Genomic DNA, 15769 nt, shown 5'->3' on the forward strand with positions numbered 1-15769 from the left:
AAAAAAAAAAAAAAAAAAAAAAAAAAAAAGAATCTCTGTGGTGTTTTCTACAATGGCACATTATTTTTGCTCCGGCTGAGGTCTCGCGTCTTCCAAGTGTCTTTGAGGATGCCATGTCTGTCTTTACTATACTTTGTCATGTCTTGCCCTGAAACTACACCGGTATGTCTTTATCTCTCCCCATTATCTCTTTGCTCTTCTGCTTCTGCTGTGTGCCTGGGCTATTCTGCGCATACATCTACAGGTTCGCATACATGAGAGCTTTTCATTACAGTCCCTAGGGGGTCCATCTCTTATGTCAGAGAGCATATGGATCGTTAGACTTCCTGGATAAAGCCAGCTTGATTTGCAAGCTATACAAAAGTCTCTCATAGCACACACCGTTAATCTCAGCACTGGGGAGGCAGAGACATGCTGAGCTCTGTAAGCTCAAGGCCAGCCTGGTCTATATTGTGAGTTCCAGACCAGCTAGGGCTACATAGAAATCCTATCACAAGAAAAAAAAAGTATTTATTTTATGTAGCTAAACTCTGTGTGCGTGTGTGTTGTGTGTGCACGCACATGTGTGTTTATAATCTATCTCACAGATCTAGCATGAGTGTTCAAACAGCTCATTTTTGGTTTTCTTTGCAGATATACCACAAACTCAGTACAGTGGAACACATGACCGTGTATGAGAAAGAAGCAATACCCAGCAGGTTCTATTATAAGAAAGGGAAATTCGTCTCTCCTTTGACTTTGGTGGCTGATGAAGGGTGGTTCATAACGGAGGTAATTATAAAATCTATGGCATTCCTCTCATTGTTCAAACTCTATCCACAGCCCATGGGTAAGTAGCAATTATTGAGCTCTGTTCTCTCGGAGTCCTTTGCTGCACCGCTTCCTTGTTTAGAAAATCAAAAGGCTGGACCGGCCGTCTAGGTGAACACAAGCTTCAGGCACAAACCGACAGTCGAGATTGAGACTTCATGGCTCCAGATCCCCTGTGTTGTAATAAATTGGCCTTAACTAAATTACTCAAGCTTCTATACAACCTGTGTAGCTTAAAGCAGAAATATTACTGTGATCCGAAGCCATTGCTCCAGGGCAACAGAAAGCTAGGAGAGCCCTCTGTTGCTTCTACCAGGAGAGAAATGTCTAGAAAGTAGAGCTGCATGAACCCAGGCCCCCAAGTTACCAGCTGGTTTTTACAGCCGAGATTGTCTTTCACTTTTTCTCTGAGCCCTAATTTGCCTCAGGCCTGCCTGATTTCCTCCTCCTTGTCCTTCTGGGCTCTAGGCTGAGGGGAATGCATGATCTATGAATATCCTACCTTCCAGAGAAACCTGTGATCATCCTGAGAGTACAGTCCCGTCTAGACAAGAGCAGTGCTTCAGATGTGAGTTTGAAAGTGGGTTGTGCTTAAAACAGGCTGCAGGGTAAAAGGAATAGAAAGCTGAAGCCAGTGTTAACTAGGACTCAAGAACAGAAAACAATAGACTAGAGGTCATAGGTTCCTCACCCGCGGAATCAGGCATTGGGCCAAGAGAGTGTGCGACCAACCAGCAGGGCATGAAATCACAGGACTCTGTGACACCAACTTCAGTTTTTGAGCAATACTGGGTCATTCCTGGGCATTCACAGAGAGAAACGTTTGGTCACCATGAACTGAAAGCCAGGCAGATCTGGTTGAAACCACTGGCAGCGGAAGGCAGAGGCCAGTTAGGCTCTTCTGAGACTGAATCTGGCTTCTGGTGTCATGCTGTTTACGGGGTTTCTAGGACGGAAGCAGAGAAAGGAGGATTGTAAGTTCCAGGCCAACCTGAGCTCCAACTTTTAAAAGATATCTAGAGACAAAAAGGGTTCAAGAGACTTCTTCTAACACTGCCACTTCCAGAAAAGAAAATGTGACTGTTTAGGTCAACAAATGTCCGGAGTTCACATGGGCTGAGAGAGAATATTTTAAGCTATGCTTTGGGCGTGTGTCATTATCATTTTCTCCTCTCTCTCCCGGCCCCTCTCTGTCACACACGAAAGCAATACAAAATGATAATAAGAATACAATCAGTTTGATTCATGCCACATGTGGGGTCTGTGATACACAAACACAATTGTTTCTCAGGCTTAGTGGAGCACACGGGTCACCAGGTTAGAGGCCCACGGACATCAAGAAAGACCTCCCAAGTCACAGCAAAGAACCTACTTTTTAGTTTGTTTACTCTTGTTTCAAAACATCTTCATCTTTATAAGATTCTGGTGAAGTCGTTCTGAAGTTCTGGAGGTCCAGCCCATCGTGAGGATTAATCCGTAGGGGGCCACCATCAGTGTGTGAGCGTGACCCTGGACACCCGAGACCTCTTTAGTTCACGTGCTGACAGGCTGAGGGGTTACAGCAAGGGAGGTGGGGAGATCCTCGGGCTACGGGGTGGTTTAGCGATTTGGTAGAAACAAGTAGGGAGATGACAAAGCCAGAGGAGGAGGTGGACACCCAGTGGGATGCCATCACAATTCCAGTGGGAAATGCCTTGAGTCCCCTCAGGGGTGGACAAGCCTTATGAAGTCATTCCAGCTGGGAATGGCAATCCTCTGACGGTGGAAGGAGATTTCTTTCATTTTGGCAGAGGGTTCTTCCCATAAAGAAAATATGGTATCCGGGTGTTGTACATTCAGGAAAAAGATGTCTGTCTTCTTGAAGGATGAAAACAATGCTGGGGGACCTGAGGGTGCTGGTTAAAAAGTGCTGGGTTATAAGCCATGAGCTATCTGCCTTACTATTTTTGGCTTCTTGAAACAAAGTATTGCTATGTTCCCCCATATAGCTTTACTATGGGAGTTTACCATATAGCCAAGACTGGACTCAAATTCACTATCCTCTTGCCTCAGCCTCCCGAGTGCTGAGATTAAGGCTTGTGCCACCAAGTCTGGGTCACAGACCACATGGACAATGGATTCGATAATGATTGGCCATCTCGTTTAAGTGAGCATCTGGAGACAATGGGCTCTATGGTCGCTTAATCCAGAAATGGTAAAATCAAGTTCCTGTTTTAGCTCTACAGAATTCTGCTTTTCTTCTCAAGATCACAAAAGAGTTGCTGCAGCTCCAACTTGCGTATCCACTCGAAACACCCCAAAGCAGGAAAGAAATGGGGTGACTTTTCATTACGTATCACCTACCATTATGGGATAGGTGTCTGTATTTCAGAACCACGGGTGGAAGCCAGTATGCGGGACCCTGAAGATTAGGGAATGCAGGTGGGGAGGGCTCTGTAAGGAAAGGTGTGTAATTATGAAGACGAGGTCTTAAAAGAAACCCATATACCCGAGAAGCTCTCATAGTGAAGTTTCTGCCCCTGTCTAGAAACCATTAGCAACTTCCTCTTTGATCTCATCGACCGACTAACTGGTTGATGTGACTAAAAAATCCCTGCCCGGGGTGAGATTTGCCACTGGGGTGTGCTGCACTGCCAGGTAAAGAACCACAGTCACAGGACTGAAGAGATGCAGAAACTGGGGTTAAGAGACGGGGGCCTCAAAACGAAACAGCAGGAAGAGAGCCTGGGGCATGGCTTCATTTCCCAGGAGACCGACAATCCACTCTAGGAAGCCTGCGACTACCTGCCAAAGCTTCCTCCTGTCCCTGGCTTTGGGCCCACCCATCTCCCCCCACATCCTAAGGGAACCTGAGTCATGCTTCCCTGAACGAAACTGGAAATTAGTATCTTCTGTTATGTGGTTATATAGATTATATTGTATATTACTTTTGTATGTATCACACACATTAATTTAAGTTATTAAAAACTAAGAGTCACCAGTTAGCAAAGATGCCCAAGTATTTCATGATGTGGGCTTAAGAACAAAGAAAACCCCATAAAAAAGAAACCAGACCATGGACAACTACAAGAACAGTTTTAAAAATATATAATTAGGGGTGGGGATGTAGCTCAGCTTATAGACTGCTTGCTCTATCATGCAAGTCCTGGGGTCCATCCCAGGGACCACATAAACTGGCCGTTTGGGCACATACCAGTAATCCCAGCACACAGAGGTGGAAGCAAGGGAGATCAGAAGTTTAAGGTCATCCTTAACCATACAGGAAGCTCCAGATACATGAGACCCTGTCTGGAAAAAAAAAAAAAAGAAAGGTGGGGGAGGAAGAAAGGAAAGGAGGAAGGGAGAAAGAAAGAAGAACTACTTCAAGAGGGGGGCTTGAGGTATTACAGATACGTAAAACAAGAGTGGTGGCGCACGCCTTTTAATGCCAGGACTTGGGAGGCAGAGGCAGAAGGATCTCTGTTAGTTCGAGGCCAGCCTGGTTTACAGAGTGAGTTCCAGGACAGCCAGGGCTGTCACACAGAGAAACCCTGTCCTTGGATAACCAAAAATAAATAAATAAGTAAAACAAAAAGTTATTTTAAAGAAGAAGAAGAAGAAGAAAGAAAGAAAGAAATTAAAAGAAATCAGGATGGGTAGGAGATAAGAGATGAGATGGTGGGGGCAAGAGTAACCAGAATGCATGTGTACATAACACAATTGTCAAAGGACAAAATAAATAAAACCTCTAGAATAAGTAAAGACAGAAATAAGAGTAAGATAAATCGGACATGAAAATATAAGATTAGCATCTGAAAGATGTGTGTTGACCTGCCATGTTGACCTAACTATTATGGAACTGCACACTAGTTCTCTCTCTCTCTCTCTCTCTCTCTCTCTCTCTCTCTCTCTCTCTCTCTCTCTCTCTCTCTCTTCATTGTTTCTGATATTTATATAAGTCTGTAATGACAAAAAGCAAAGTGCAGAAAGAAATACAAAATGTACAGTTTGGAGGGAAAGGAGAGCACTGGAAAGTTTCGTGCTACAACCAAGAGAAGCTGTAATTGTTAAGGAGACCTGTGGCGTTAAAGAGAGGTCGCTCTGCACGGAACAGGGAAATGTGCTCACCAGTTCTTGTTGGTCACGCCTGCACCGTGCATTTTGAACGACTGCTTTCCCAATGTTTGTATGATGTGTACTTAAAACTATTTAACCTTTTTATCAAACAATAAATATATCCGGGCAAAAATGAGCACTGGTCAGTAATAACAACTAAGAAAAGTCTTGAACTAATTGGCTATCCTCAGTTTGGATTGTGGGTACTGTTGGCCCTGGAGTGACACACGGGGACAGACAGTAGAACACGGGTTTATCTCAGGGCTGCTCAGCACAATCCATCTTACTCGTACTGTCTATGGTGTCTATCATACATGAGCGCGTGTTTCTCTAGGAAGTCGTCACTGTCTATCCTGAGAGGAACTGGGGTATCTCCTTCACTCACGTTTTGATCTGAGCACTACTCCTATTCTGGGGCGTACACCTTTTTATTTTCTGGATATCATATGAAAAAAATCTCAAGTGCTGATTCTACTCTAACGCCGAGGAGTCGTTCTCTGCAAAGTCCTGAAAACAGGCGTCTTTCGAACCTCTGTGGCCTTTCCTCTGCAACCCTGGACTGCCTATTACCCTCCCTTGCCTCCAGTCCCCTGAAAACTGCATTCGTCATCACCGCGTCCACTCAGGACCAGAACTACTCACCACTCACATGTCCATTTGCAAATTTCTCTCCACGTCAGAAGAAAAAGATGTCGTGTTTGGCCCTGTAACCTGCACAGCTGTCCAAGATGTGTGCTGTGGCCTTACAGACGGGTTTACACTCCATATCGGCAGACGACAAAAGCTCAGCCCTGAGCGCAGTCTCACCAGGTTTCACTCTGACGGCAAGGTAATCCGTGTTCTGGTTTTGGCGTGATTAGAAGAGCATCTGAGTGAGGACAACTTGATGCTCACTAGCAGCTGATAAAAGAGAACCCCAGCGCTTCCTCGTGCCACGGTTCCCACAGACACTACCCCACAACCACAAAGGATCTGGCTTTGTTGCTGGACATGCCGCTGCCCTGGAAGCCCCGCCCTGCCCTGGAAGCCCCGCCTCTCACTAAAGCTCTCACAGAAAGAAGAGAACAGCAGAGAGTGAGTTCATTCCTTCTCACCATCGTCTGGAGAGCTGTCACTGAAAAGACAGAGATACAGACTCAATTTGTCACAGGAATTGGACCAAGATCCAGAGCGACCCAGGTGCTCGATGACTTCTTAGGTCACTTCCGCTCCATATGGTTTACAACACAAGCTCGTTCCCAACATCTGCCCTTCGTCTGACCTCCCTTCCTCAGCCAGCGGAAATCTGAAGGTGTTCATGTTTCCAAAGGACTAAAGAGACAGAGGAAAATGAGTCACCAATAAGGTCAAGGCCCATGGTCCTCCCAGCCAGTGTCGGTTCCTCAGGACAGGAAGTAGGGTTCTTGACTCATGTCTCATCCCCTCTCTCTCCCTAAGAGCTGTCCAGTTTCTCTAGAAAAAAAAAATTCGTGGGTGTTATTTCTTTCTCTTAGGGGATGAGGTCACACTCTCCCGCAGAGCATCAGAGCCCTGAGCAATTTGGCCTTCACGCATGGTCTTCTGGGATCCTCGGGCAGCCATATTGCCACCTCCTCCTTCAACAGAGGAGACAGACTGGGGTGTCACAATGTCCGATGCCATTCCAGGGCCTTGAAATAGATACATCCAGTACTACCAAATATCCCTGACGTGGCACAGTTAGAACGACACAGGAAATAACCCAGAGCCGTTTCCACCAAACCCATGTTCGTTCTTGCACTCTTAACCATGAAGCCCCTGGATCTGAATAATCTCAGCCTATCAAACTCCACAAATATTTACTTAGTGCCTTCTCAGGCCATGAACTGTATAACGTGCTAATTCCACCGAGGCGCTCCCGGGAGTCCCCAGCTGCCTGATGCGGTCTAGAGAAGGAACCAAAGATCATTTCAGCATGCTTGTCATCGGGGTCAACCCGCGTGCCATGACAGATGTGTTCCCACGTTCTAAGGAATCTAGGCTCCGCCCATGAGAGAAAACACTATCTGCTTGCCTTTCTGCTCCTGGCTTATTTCACTAAACGTGATTTCCAGCTCCGTTCATTTTCTTGCAGATGCGGAAATGATGAGCTCATCTCATAGACCTTGAAGTAGCAATACCAAGTGTGGAGAAAAAAAACCGTGATCATAATCTTTCTTTGACGCACCAGGGTCTTGAAGGAGCTAAGTGAGCCTCCAGCTACGCACAGAAAAGGTTGCAGTAACATCCCGGGACATTAAGCCAGTTAATATTTTTTCACATTGTAAATATAGCAAGGACTTTTTATTATAAAAGTTTTGGTCAACAACAGTGATAACCTCAATGACTATCTTGAATTAAGCCATTCCCGGGACCTTCAATCAGCGCCCATGAGCAGTGAACAGGATCTCTGGGTTGTCCTAACTCTTCCAACGTCCTTCCTGTCCTTCAAAGGCCAGTGATGACCCCTCTCTCCCTTGATACACTTACTTGATCCTAATTATCCTCATTTGGGCCTTTCCTAAGACCTCAAATCATTCTGCTGGGCACAAATTTGCCTGCGTCTGGACTCTCTGGTCTAGAGTAGAGGTTTCTAGAGAATGGGTCTTTAACAAGGTCTTTTGAGCTTGGCCCCCACCCAGGAAGGGTATGTACTATGGTGTAGTAGAGTCACGGTATATATATGGGTGGCTTGGACAGATTCATAAATACCTAGACTGTTGCATTGTTTACTCCAAGACTATTCATGTCTTGGTTGGCAAACAATTACCAAGGAAAGGAAAGCTAAGTCTAGAATTCAGCTAATTCCTCACAGCTGTAGAAAAGAGTTCAGCCGAGAAAGGTGATTAAAACTATGAGCGGCGATGCTAGCTTTAGTGAGCCCCAGCTTGAGCAGGACACGTCAGAACACATAATCCCCAGCCAGCTTTCAAGGGCCAATGTCTGTGGCCTGTCCAGAAAGGTGTCAACTGAACTGAAGACATACAAGATGGAGCAAGAGCCTGGAAAAGGACGGTGAAGCAAGGTGCTTCGTGCTGATCATTCTGATTCCTATGTCGGTTAAAACCAGCGGGGCAAGCACAGGCCCAGACATCTGCAGGAGGCCAATATCTGTCTACAGAGGAAAGACTTGCTTTGAAGTCCAGTGTCAGGCTCAGTTCTAAAGCCTGTGGCTGACTGGCAGGGAGGCCTAGCTCCAGAATATTTGAGGAAATCAAGACAATCTGGGAAGCGTGATTTCTGAGAGGTTCTGGCAGCTAGAGTGGATTGTCCAGGCCCAACTAACGGAGCTTCAGGAAGACAGCTGTGAAATGCTAGAAACAGCTTGCTCTCCACAGTGACTGGGGTCACATGTGGAAGCTGTCTGGGAGTACAGACATCCCCACTTCCTCCTCTCAAAAGGATTCAACAAATGTGATCCCAGAAGAGAGAGAGAGAGAGAGAGAGAGAGAGAGAGAGAGAGAGAGAGAGAGAGAGAGAGAGAGAGAGAGAGAGAGAGAGAGAAATCCCTGGACCACTTAGTGTTCCTCTCCACTCTGCCCCGGCTTCTCTTCATTCCTGTCACTAGGCAGTCTGGCATTTTCCATGTCAAGGATCAAGCTGCCTGCGTGCAGCAGCAGGAAACTCTTCAGGCTGGGGGACCAAGGCTGAGTAGTTAAGTCCTGTCAAGACAGAAGCCGAGCAACTGTTAGGATATCTCTTGGGTATGGTGAACACACACCGCAAGTTTAAGACCACTACTCTCCAGGCGCTCCTAGGGTCTTGAAACGGGAAGGCATCCTGCCCAACACTTTTAAAAAGCGGTGATACGCAAGCTAAGCAAACGGGCCTGTGTGTCCTTTTGTCATATGCACACAAATGCCTCTTCATCTTAGGCAGGGCACTGATAACAGACCAGATCAATAATTCCAAGAACCAGCGAGGTTACTGGTGGTTCTGACAGCAGCGTGGGTCACCTGTTACATAGCCCTGGTGACTCAAGGCAGCTGCATGCCTGGAAAGCCTACCCCAGTTTGAGTCACGACTCACAGACGCTGGGTCCCTGGAGCTCCGTGGATGACCCAGAGACAACTGCGCCCCCCACCCCACCAGAATCTCCTCTGACCCAGCAACCATCACCTGCTTCTGTAAGCCATCTTTAGTGAATCCTCCAACTCTCTGAGGTTCTTAGCCATGGAAGCATAGGGAGCATCTTGAGTCTTCCGAGCCACCCTTTTTCAGGAAGAAATGCTTTCGGTTGGAGGCCGAAAGAACACCGCGGCAGAACACATGGTGGATAGGAGACAATGAACTCCTTCTCAACCTCCAAACAGATCTGAGACTCGCCATGTGCTCTCAGCTCGCAGGCCTTCCCAGCAGTGCCTCCCACAACGGGGACATTGTTGCTCCTCCTTCTCATCCTGAGACGACACATTGTTGCCCTCTTTTTGCCGAAGAGGAAGGTACCTGTGAAAAGCGCGAAGCAGGGAAATGATAGCACGTTGATTTTTTTAATTAGAGTTCTAAGGCATCTTAAGTAGTTTCGCGTTTTATTTATTTTGCTTAAATTTCTATAACATCCTCCTACCCCGTCCAGCACCGAGATATTTTTTTTTAAATAACTTGAGGAGGAAAAAAAATTTATACTCTTCGTGGTTTTGTTAGTCTGCTTTCTGTTACTGTGGCAGAATAACCGAGTTAATCAGTTAGAAAAGACAAAATGATTGACTTTGGCTCCCGGTTCCATGATCAGTTGATCCTGTTTGGGGCCAGCGCATCATCATACCGCAGTAGGAGCGCATGTCAGGGGAGAACCATCTGCCTTATGGTCCTAGTGAAGCAGAGAGAAGGAAGGGGCCAAGGTTCAAATACTACCTTCAAAGGCAACCTTCCAAAGATCCAACTTCCTCCTCCTAGAGCCTCTTAAAGGTTCTATCGCTTGCCTATGGTACCACTGGCTGGAAAGAAAGCCTTTAACACATGGGCCTTCGGGGATTTTCCAGATCTGAATCCAAATTGCAGCAACAGTGGGAGAGGGAAGATGGTTAACGCAGAGCAACCAGGGCTCCTCAGGCACTAGTCAACGAGAACGGGGCCCAGTTGGAGAAAGCTGGCTGCCCAGATATCCCATTGGGTCAAAGCCAGTTTTATGCTTGATCATGCCATCCCTGAAGCTTTGTGACCTTTCTGGGAAGGGTTTCTCAAGCTGTACCCAGAGCCACATGGAAAACACATGATCTGACCTTGGGATGGTCGTAAGAACAAAGCGTGTCTTCAGTAAATGATGAATTACCGATTAAGGTAATGCTGGATGAATGGTTTCCAGGGGGTCCTATGCTCCAGAAAGGGGAAGATCAAGCCCTGATGAACCTGGACCTACAGAATACATCATCCAAGAGTGGAATGTAGGGCGTGCTCAGGGTAGTCGATGCCCAGCCCGGCTTCTGAGCTACCAGGAGGGACAGTGAGTGTTCCCTTCTAAAGTTGGCCACCACAGCCGTGGCCTCCAAAGGAGCATCCACCAGGAGGAGGACACAGTGAGGCCCTGCTCCAGGCCCTCTGGCCAGAAGGAGCATCGGTCCCAGTCATCAGAAGTCAGTCTGTGATTCGGGGTGGGACCCAGAGGCCAGATGTTACCCTCTCAACTGCTCACCCTCTGCCTCCCTGCCTCCTCAGAGGTACCCTTCCCTGAGACTCAGAAGTCAGTCAGGAGAAAAGGGAGTGCACAGGTGACAACCAGACATCCTAATGTCCACCAAAGACACAATGGCAGGTGAGTAAAGTGAGCCCAACAGAACAAGAGCTCTGCCTGTGTGCAAACAGGAAATGACAAATCCATGCTGCTCAGGCTGCTTCCTCCTTTCCCCATCCTTGCGCCTCTCCTCCCACCTCCGCCCCCACTCCCAGCCTGGTCTCTAGCCATGCTTTCATTGCAGACTAAAACCAAGGAGTCCTGCATGGTGGGATTTAAAGCAACAGTCCCCAGCACAGCCTGAGCAAACCTCACCTACAGGTTCTGACTTGAACGCCACTTTTCCTTATTAGTGCCAAGGATGGTTGAAACAAAGTCCTGATCTGCAAATCTTGTCATTTTCCCTCTGGCATCCCAAATAAAAGTCTGGTGCATCATAGGTGTCGTGGCGGTAGGCTGGAAGCAGAACACAGACACCAGGGGAAGAAGCCAAGTCCAAACCCAAAACCCTTACCCATTCTTCCTAGGGTTCCCTTGTATGGTGCCGTCAGCTTCTAGTTCCTTCCCACTGGGAATGATCAGATTGTTGAGTGGTGAGTGGAGCCTTCCTGTTCATTGCATCAACCCACGTGCACAGCAGGGGCTTGGGAGGTGCCAGAAATGCTGGGGAGATCACATGGTGTGAAGATCATTGAATTCTACACAGTGTTAAATGCAGAGCCAGCAACTTGCTCTGGTTTGCCTGCGGCTGGTCCAGTTTTAAAACTGAAGTCTTGACTCTCTGGAGCCCCCATGGCAGCAAACTGGGACAGCTGGTGACCTTGCTGGGTTGGCCCTTCCCTAGGCGAGAGTAGAAAGCCCTATGACTGTGTGCTATGGCTGTCACTTTCATCTAGTCTTGTCCCCACAAGAGGGGACAAGACAGCCTCCTGAGGGTCAGGCCTTGCATCAGCAGTGTCCCCCAGGTTCTGACATGGAGGAGGAGCTATAGGATATCTGCTCCTCTTGATTGGCTCCTTGCTGCAGCCTCCTCCTCATTGTGGTCACCTCTCCTGCAGCCATGTGTCATACACACACACCTTTCCCACCTTTGGCCAGATCTCTGACTTCCCCAGCACGTCACTAGGTGGCGCTGTGTGGCAGTCCACCGTAGGGGTCCAGATAGGGTCAGCTTCTCAATTAGGAGCCAGAAGACCCCTTAAGCTGCCATTTCGGATTCCGAACTCAGAGAACTGTGGCATACACCCTTCCTACTGCATAGTTCCGTGTGTGCAGCAGGAAGAGGATGCATGCACAACACAAAGATTCCCAAAATCACTTTTAAATCAAAGGTGTATTTACATGTCACCTGGTCCACCCACGTTCTTTAAAAGAATTAGCTCTTCCTTACATGATTACTTTATTATTATTTATATGGGTAAAAATAATTTTTTTTTTTTTGGTTTTTCGAGACAGGGTTTCTCTGTGGTTTTGGAGCCTGTCCTGGAACTACCTCTTGTAGACCAGGCTGGTCTCGAACTCACAAAGATCCGCCTGCCTCTGCCTCCCGAGTGCTGGGATTAAAGGCGTGTGCCACCACCGCCCGGCTAATTTTTTGTTTTTTTTCTCCTCTCTGAGACAACTTGTCACTTTAATAAACAATAGTGATTCATCTGTGATTGGACAATTCCCCAATTACCATCAGGACTGAGATTGTTGTTGTATTTATTTGTGCAATAAGAAATGGTAGCCTTGCAGAGTCTAGTTTTTTAAGTTAGGCTGTCTGTCTTTTCCTTGGCTGTGGGCAACAGACATACTACAGGACTCCTCAGAAGTAAGACCTGAAGAATCAAATCGTTCCACTTAGGGCTTCCAGCCTTGCTATCTTGGAGACAGAAAGTGGGAAAAGCAACAGATTAAGCTAGCTGATGAAGCTAAATTGGAATGTGTTGTGATCCTCACTACAGCCGGCTAGCAAACAAAACACGAAAGGCAGCATGAAAAGTTGGCGATGCGGTAAAAGCATGTCCACGGAACGAACACAAGCCACAGCTGGAGGAGGAGGGTCGAGGCATGATGGAAAGCCCAGGAAACAGAGAGTCAATAAACATAAAGTGTCCTTTAAGAAGCAGAAAAGCTCAGGAGCGATTTTCGGGGTGACAATAGATGAGGATGCAATGTGCTGTGGCTACATACGCAGAAGAAACCTTCAACCTCAGAACCAGAGCGCCCCGCCCCATAGCTAGTGGCATCTGGTGGCCGGACCAGCCGTTTGCTGAGCACCTAACTCATAGTCATCTTAGAATCCCAAATTCCACACGGTGAGAGTTGAGCATCCCTACATCTAACAAGGAAAGTGGAGTTCAGAGAAGGGACAGAACTTTTACTTGGGATCAGAGAGCAGAAAACTAACTTGAACTCCATAGTCAACCCAAGCCCAGACTCTCCTCTCTCTACCCCACATGGTGGGTAAAGACATAAGAAGACACTTCACGGTCCAGTTTCACCAGGAGCACTGTGGCTTTGGGATGGTAGAATGTGTATAATGACTGAGAAGACAGACTTGCCCTCCAGTCCTGGCACTACCTCTTAGTAGCTGTGTGATGCTGAGACTTTCATTTAACCTCTGTGTGCCTTAGTGCTTTTAATTACAAATGATAAAAGATAGGATTTCCATACACGATGATTGTGAGCAGCAGGATCGGCCCTGGGTGTGCTGCTTGACTCAGTACATACATGATACCATTAGCTTCGGGACGCAACCTAGAAATGGCTGGTTATTGTGCTGTTTCAGTTCTGTGCTGTTTCGGTTCTGTGCCTGCATTTGAACACTTGCCATGATGAATTCTCACAGGAAGGTGATATGATTGTCAAAAGCACAAGGTCTGTCCACAACAAATGGCTAGAGTTGTGTTCGACAGGCTGTGGGCTCTTCGGGACCCACAAAAGCTTTAAGCTCCTTTTTCAACATAACCTGAGCCTCTGGAACCCCAGAAAATACAGTCTCTAAAATGACCCGGAAATGGTGGCCCTGACACCCTTTCCCTGATGGAGATTTGTGGAGGCAAATGGCTACAAACAGGGAGCAGGGGGCACTGAGTATAGTGTTGTCCCTGAGGGGAGGGCTGGAAGAAGAATGTCATGGTGTGTGTTGTGGAAGGGGCACTTGGATGGGCTGAGTGGACCCCGCAGGGCGTTGGTTGCTTTGCTACAAAATGAGGTGAGTCTATACACATCATATTTTATAACACTCCTTTAATATCTCGGTACCTGAACATTCAGTTTTATGCCCCATACCAATGCCTGGAGTTACGGCGGACATCACAGGATAAAGGGTTCAGTCCTGCAAGACTCCACACATTTACCAGGTGCAAGGACTGGGTCCCCAGGCGACCAACACCTATACCTCGTTAGGCTAGGGTTCTCACCCTCTGGCTTCCCAGGACTCAGAGAAGTGCTGTGCTTGTAATTACAGCCAAGGAGACACATATGGGTGGGAAGTGGGGGGCATAGCACTTTCATTCCTTGGAAGGTGTCTGAACCATGCTTGGCAGGGTCAAATCTGGGGCGTCATTTTTGTGGAAATGAGATTTTTTTATTGGCTACATCACGGAACTCAAAAGCCAGGAACCTCACTCTCTCTTCAGTGGTTGGGGAACAGGAACTAACGCGCAAACCTTCTAATCAGGAGGTTTGTTCCTTAGGTGACCACCCTCTCCTGAGGCTAGTTAGTCCCCCAGTCCAGTGGCCATCTTTGCATAGACTCTAGTATGGGAGGAAGGCACTCATGAAGGACAACAAAAGTCCCTTCTGTCGTCCAGGAAATTCCGAGGGTCTTAGGAGCTCTCTGACAGGAACCTGGGATAAAGAACAAATCAGCTTTTATACCGCAGACACTTTCTAACATCCCTTCTGTCTCTAGCTGTGTTTAGTGGTCCAAACCTCATTACACCATGCGATTCATCTTAACCAGAGATGGTCAGGAATCTAGGACGCTGCTGCCAAGGATCCGAGCTACCTGAAGTAGGCAGCGGTCTAGCTGAAGCTGGATGATCCCGGCCTCAGAGATATTAGGGAGGAAATCTCCACACTGGCGTCAGTTTGCCCAACTGGTTGTAATTGTCCAGGAGCGATATAATACCGTTGCCTTTCTTGACTTCAGAATCGAGAGACGCTTCCGTTCTGGGTGAACAGCAGTGGCAAGCGGGAAGGCTGGCAACGTGGATGGCATGGATACGACAACGAGCTCATGGACATGAGAGGCATCTTCCTGGCCTTCGGACCTGGTAGGCAGCATTCCAAGGAAGCAGCTCTAATAGGGACTAACCACACTCCTACAAAGTTGGAGAGGTTCCTTTATGGGCCCTCTTTATGAGCCAAGCTAAGCAGATCCAGCCGCTCTCCATGCAACATCTTTGGCTGGCTTCCTTTCAGATGCTTCTTTGGTTTGGCAACTGTGGCCAAATACTTTTCCTTGTAAATTTTAAATCCTGAGTATAGTGCCGAAAATGTATTCCACATGTCTGTGATTCATTTGTTACTTAATTCATTGAGACGGTTTTTTTCACAGCTATCTGATGTCTAGAAAGGCTTATCAAACACACCAATTTGCTGGCAACTGTCAGTCTCAAGGTTGATGCTATTACTTCCCAGTAATAGCCCTGCTTTGTCTAGAATATCCACTACCTGTGGGGTCCAGTTAGAGTCCAACTAGAAACTAGGATGGATTCAAGGGCAGGCTCAGAAATGACCTTGACATTGACTTTGAAAAGGAGCCAGAATAAGAAGAGATATTTATATAGAAGTAAATTTGCTGATCTTTCCTTGATCAGATTATATTCCAAGGGACTGGAAGAAAAGACAGATGGGGAGAGTCTCTTTGGCCACTTGGCTTGATTGGTATGGCACTATGAACCTGTACAATGGAAAAACTTACCAAGTAGTCTAACGAGCATATGGCCAGATCCATGCCTCAAAAAAAGGCATCCAGGGGTGAGGAAGAAGGGAGCAGTCACTCCAACAGCTAGCAGGCATCAGGTGGCCAGTTCACAGCCACCCTTTCCACTACTGTCCACTGCTTTATTGAACATTCTCCCTCTGATGTCTGTATTCCAAAGGCTCATTTCTGTGTGCTGATCAAAGTGTATCTACTCAAGAAAGTCCACTCTTTCGTTTCCAACTGTATACTAAAGTCATGTGAGCTCTGCTCTTCTCATC

At 47.2% G+C, this 15769-nt stretch overlaps 1 protein-coding gene across 1 annotated transcript in view; it reads left to right on the plus strand.

The window, feature by feature from the left end:
* The window catches only part of Enpp6 (ectonucleotide pyrophosphatase/phosphodiesterase 6), a 95212-nt gene that overhangs the window by 75089 nt on the left and 4354 nt on the right, over positions 1-15769 (plus strand). Inside the window, exons 6-7 of the mRNA XM_005362587.3 lie at positions 634-771; positions 14715-14838. Coding sequence (XP_005362644.1) covers positions 634-771; positions 14715-14838 — 262 coding nt within the window. The remainder of the gene's footprint in view (positions 1-633; positions 772-14714; positions 14839-15769) is intronic.

This window comes from Microtus ochrogaster, linkage group LG7_11, assembly GCF_000317375.1.
Source record: "Microtus ochrogaster isolate Prairie Vole_2 linkage group LG7_11, MicOch1.0, whole genome shotgun sequence".
NCBI classification, from domain to species: Eukaryota; Metazoa; Chordata; class Mammalia; order Rodentia; family Cricetidae; genus Microtus; species Microtus ochrogaster.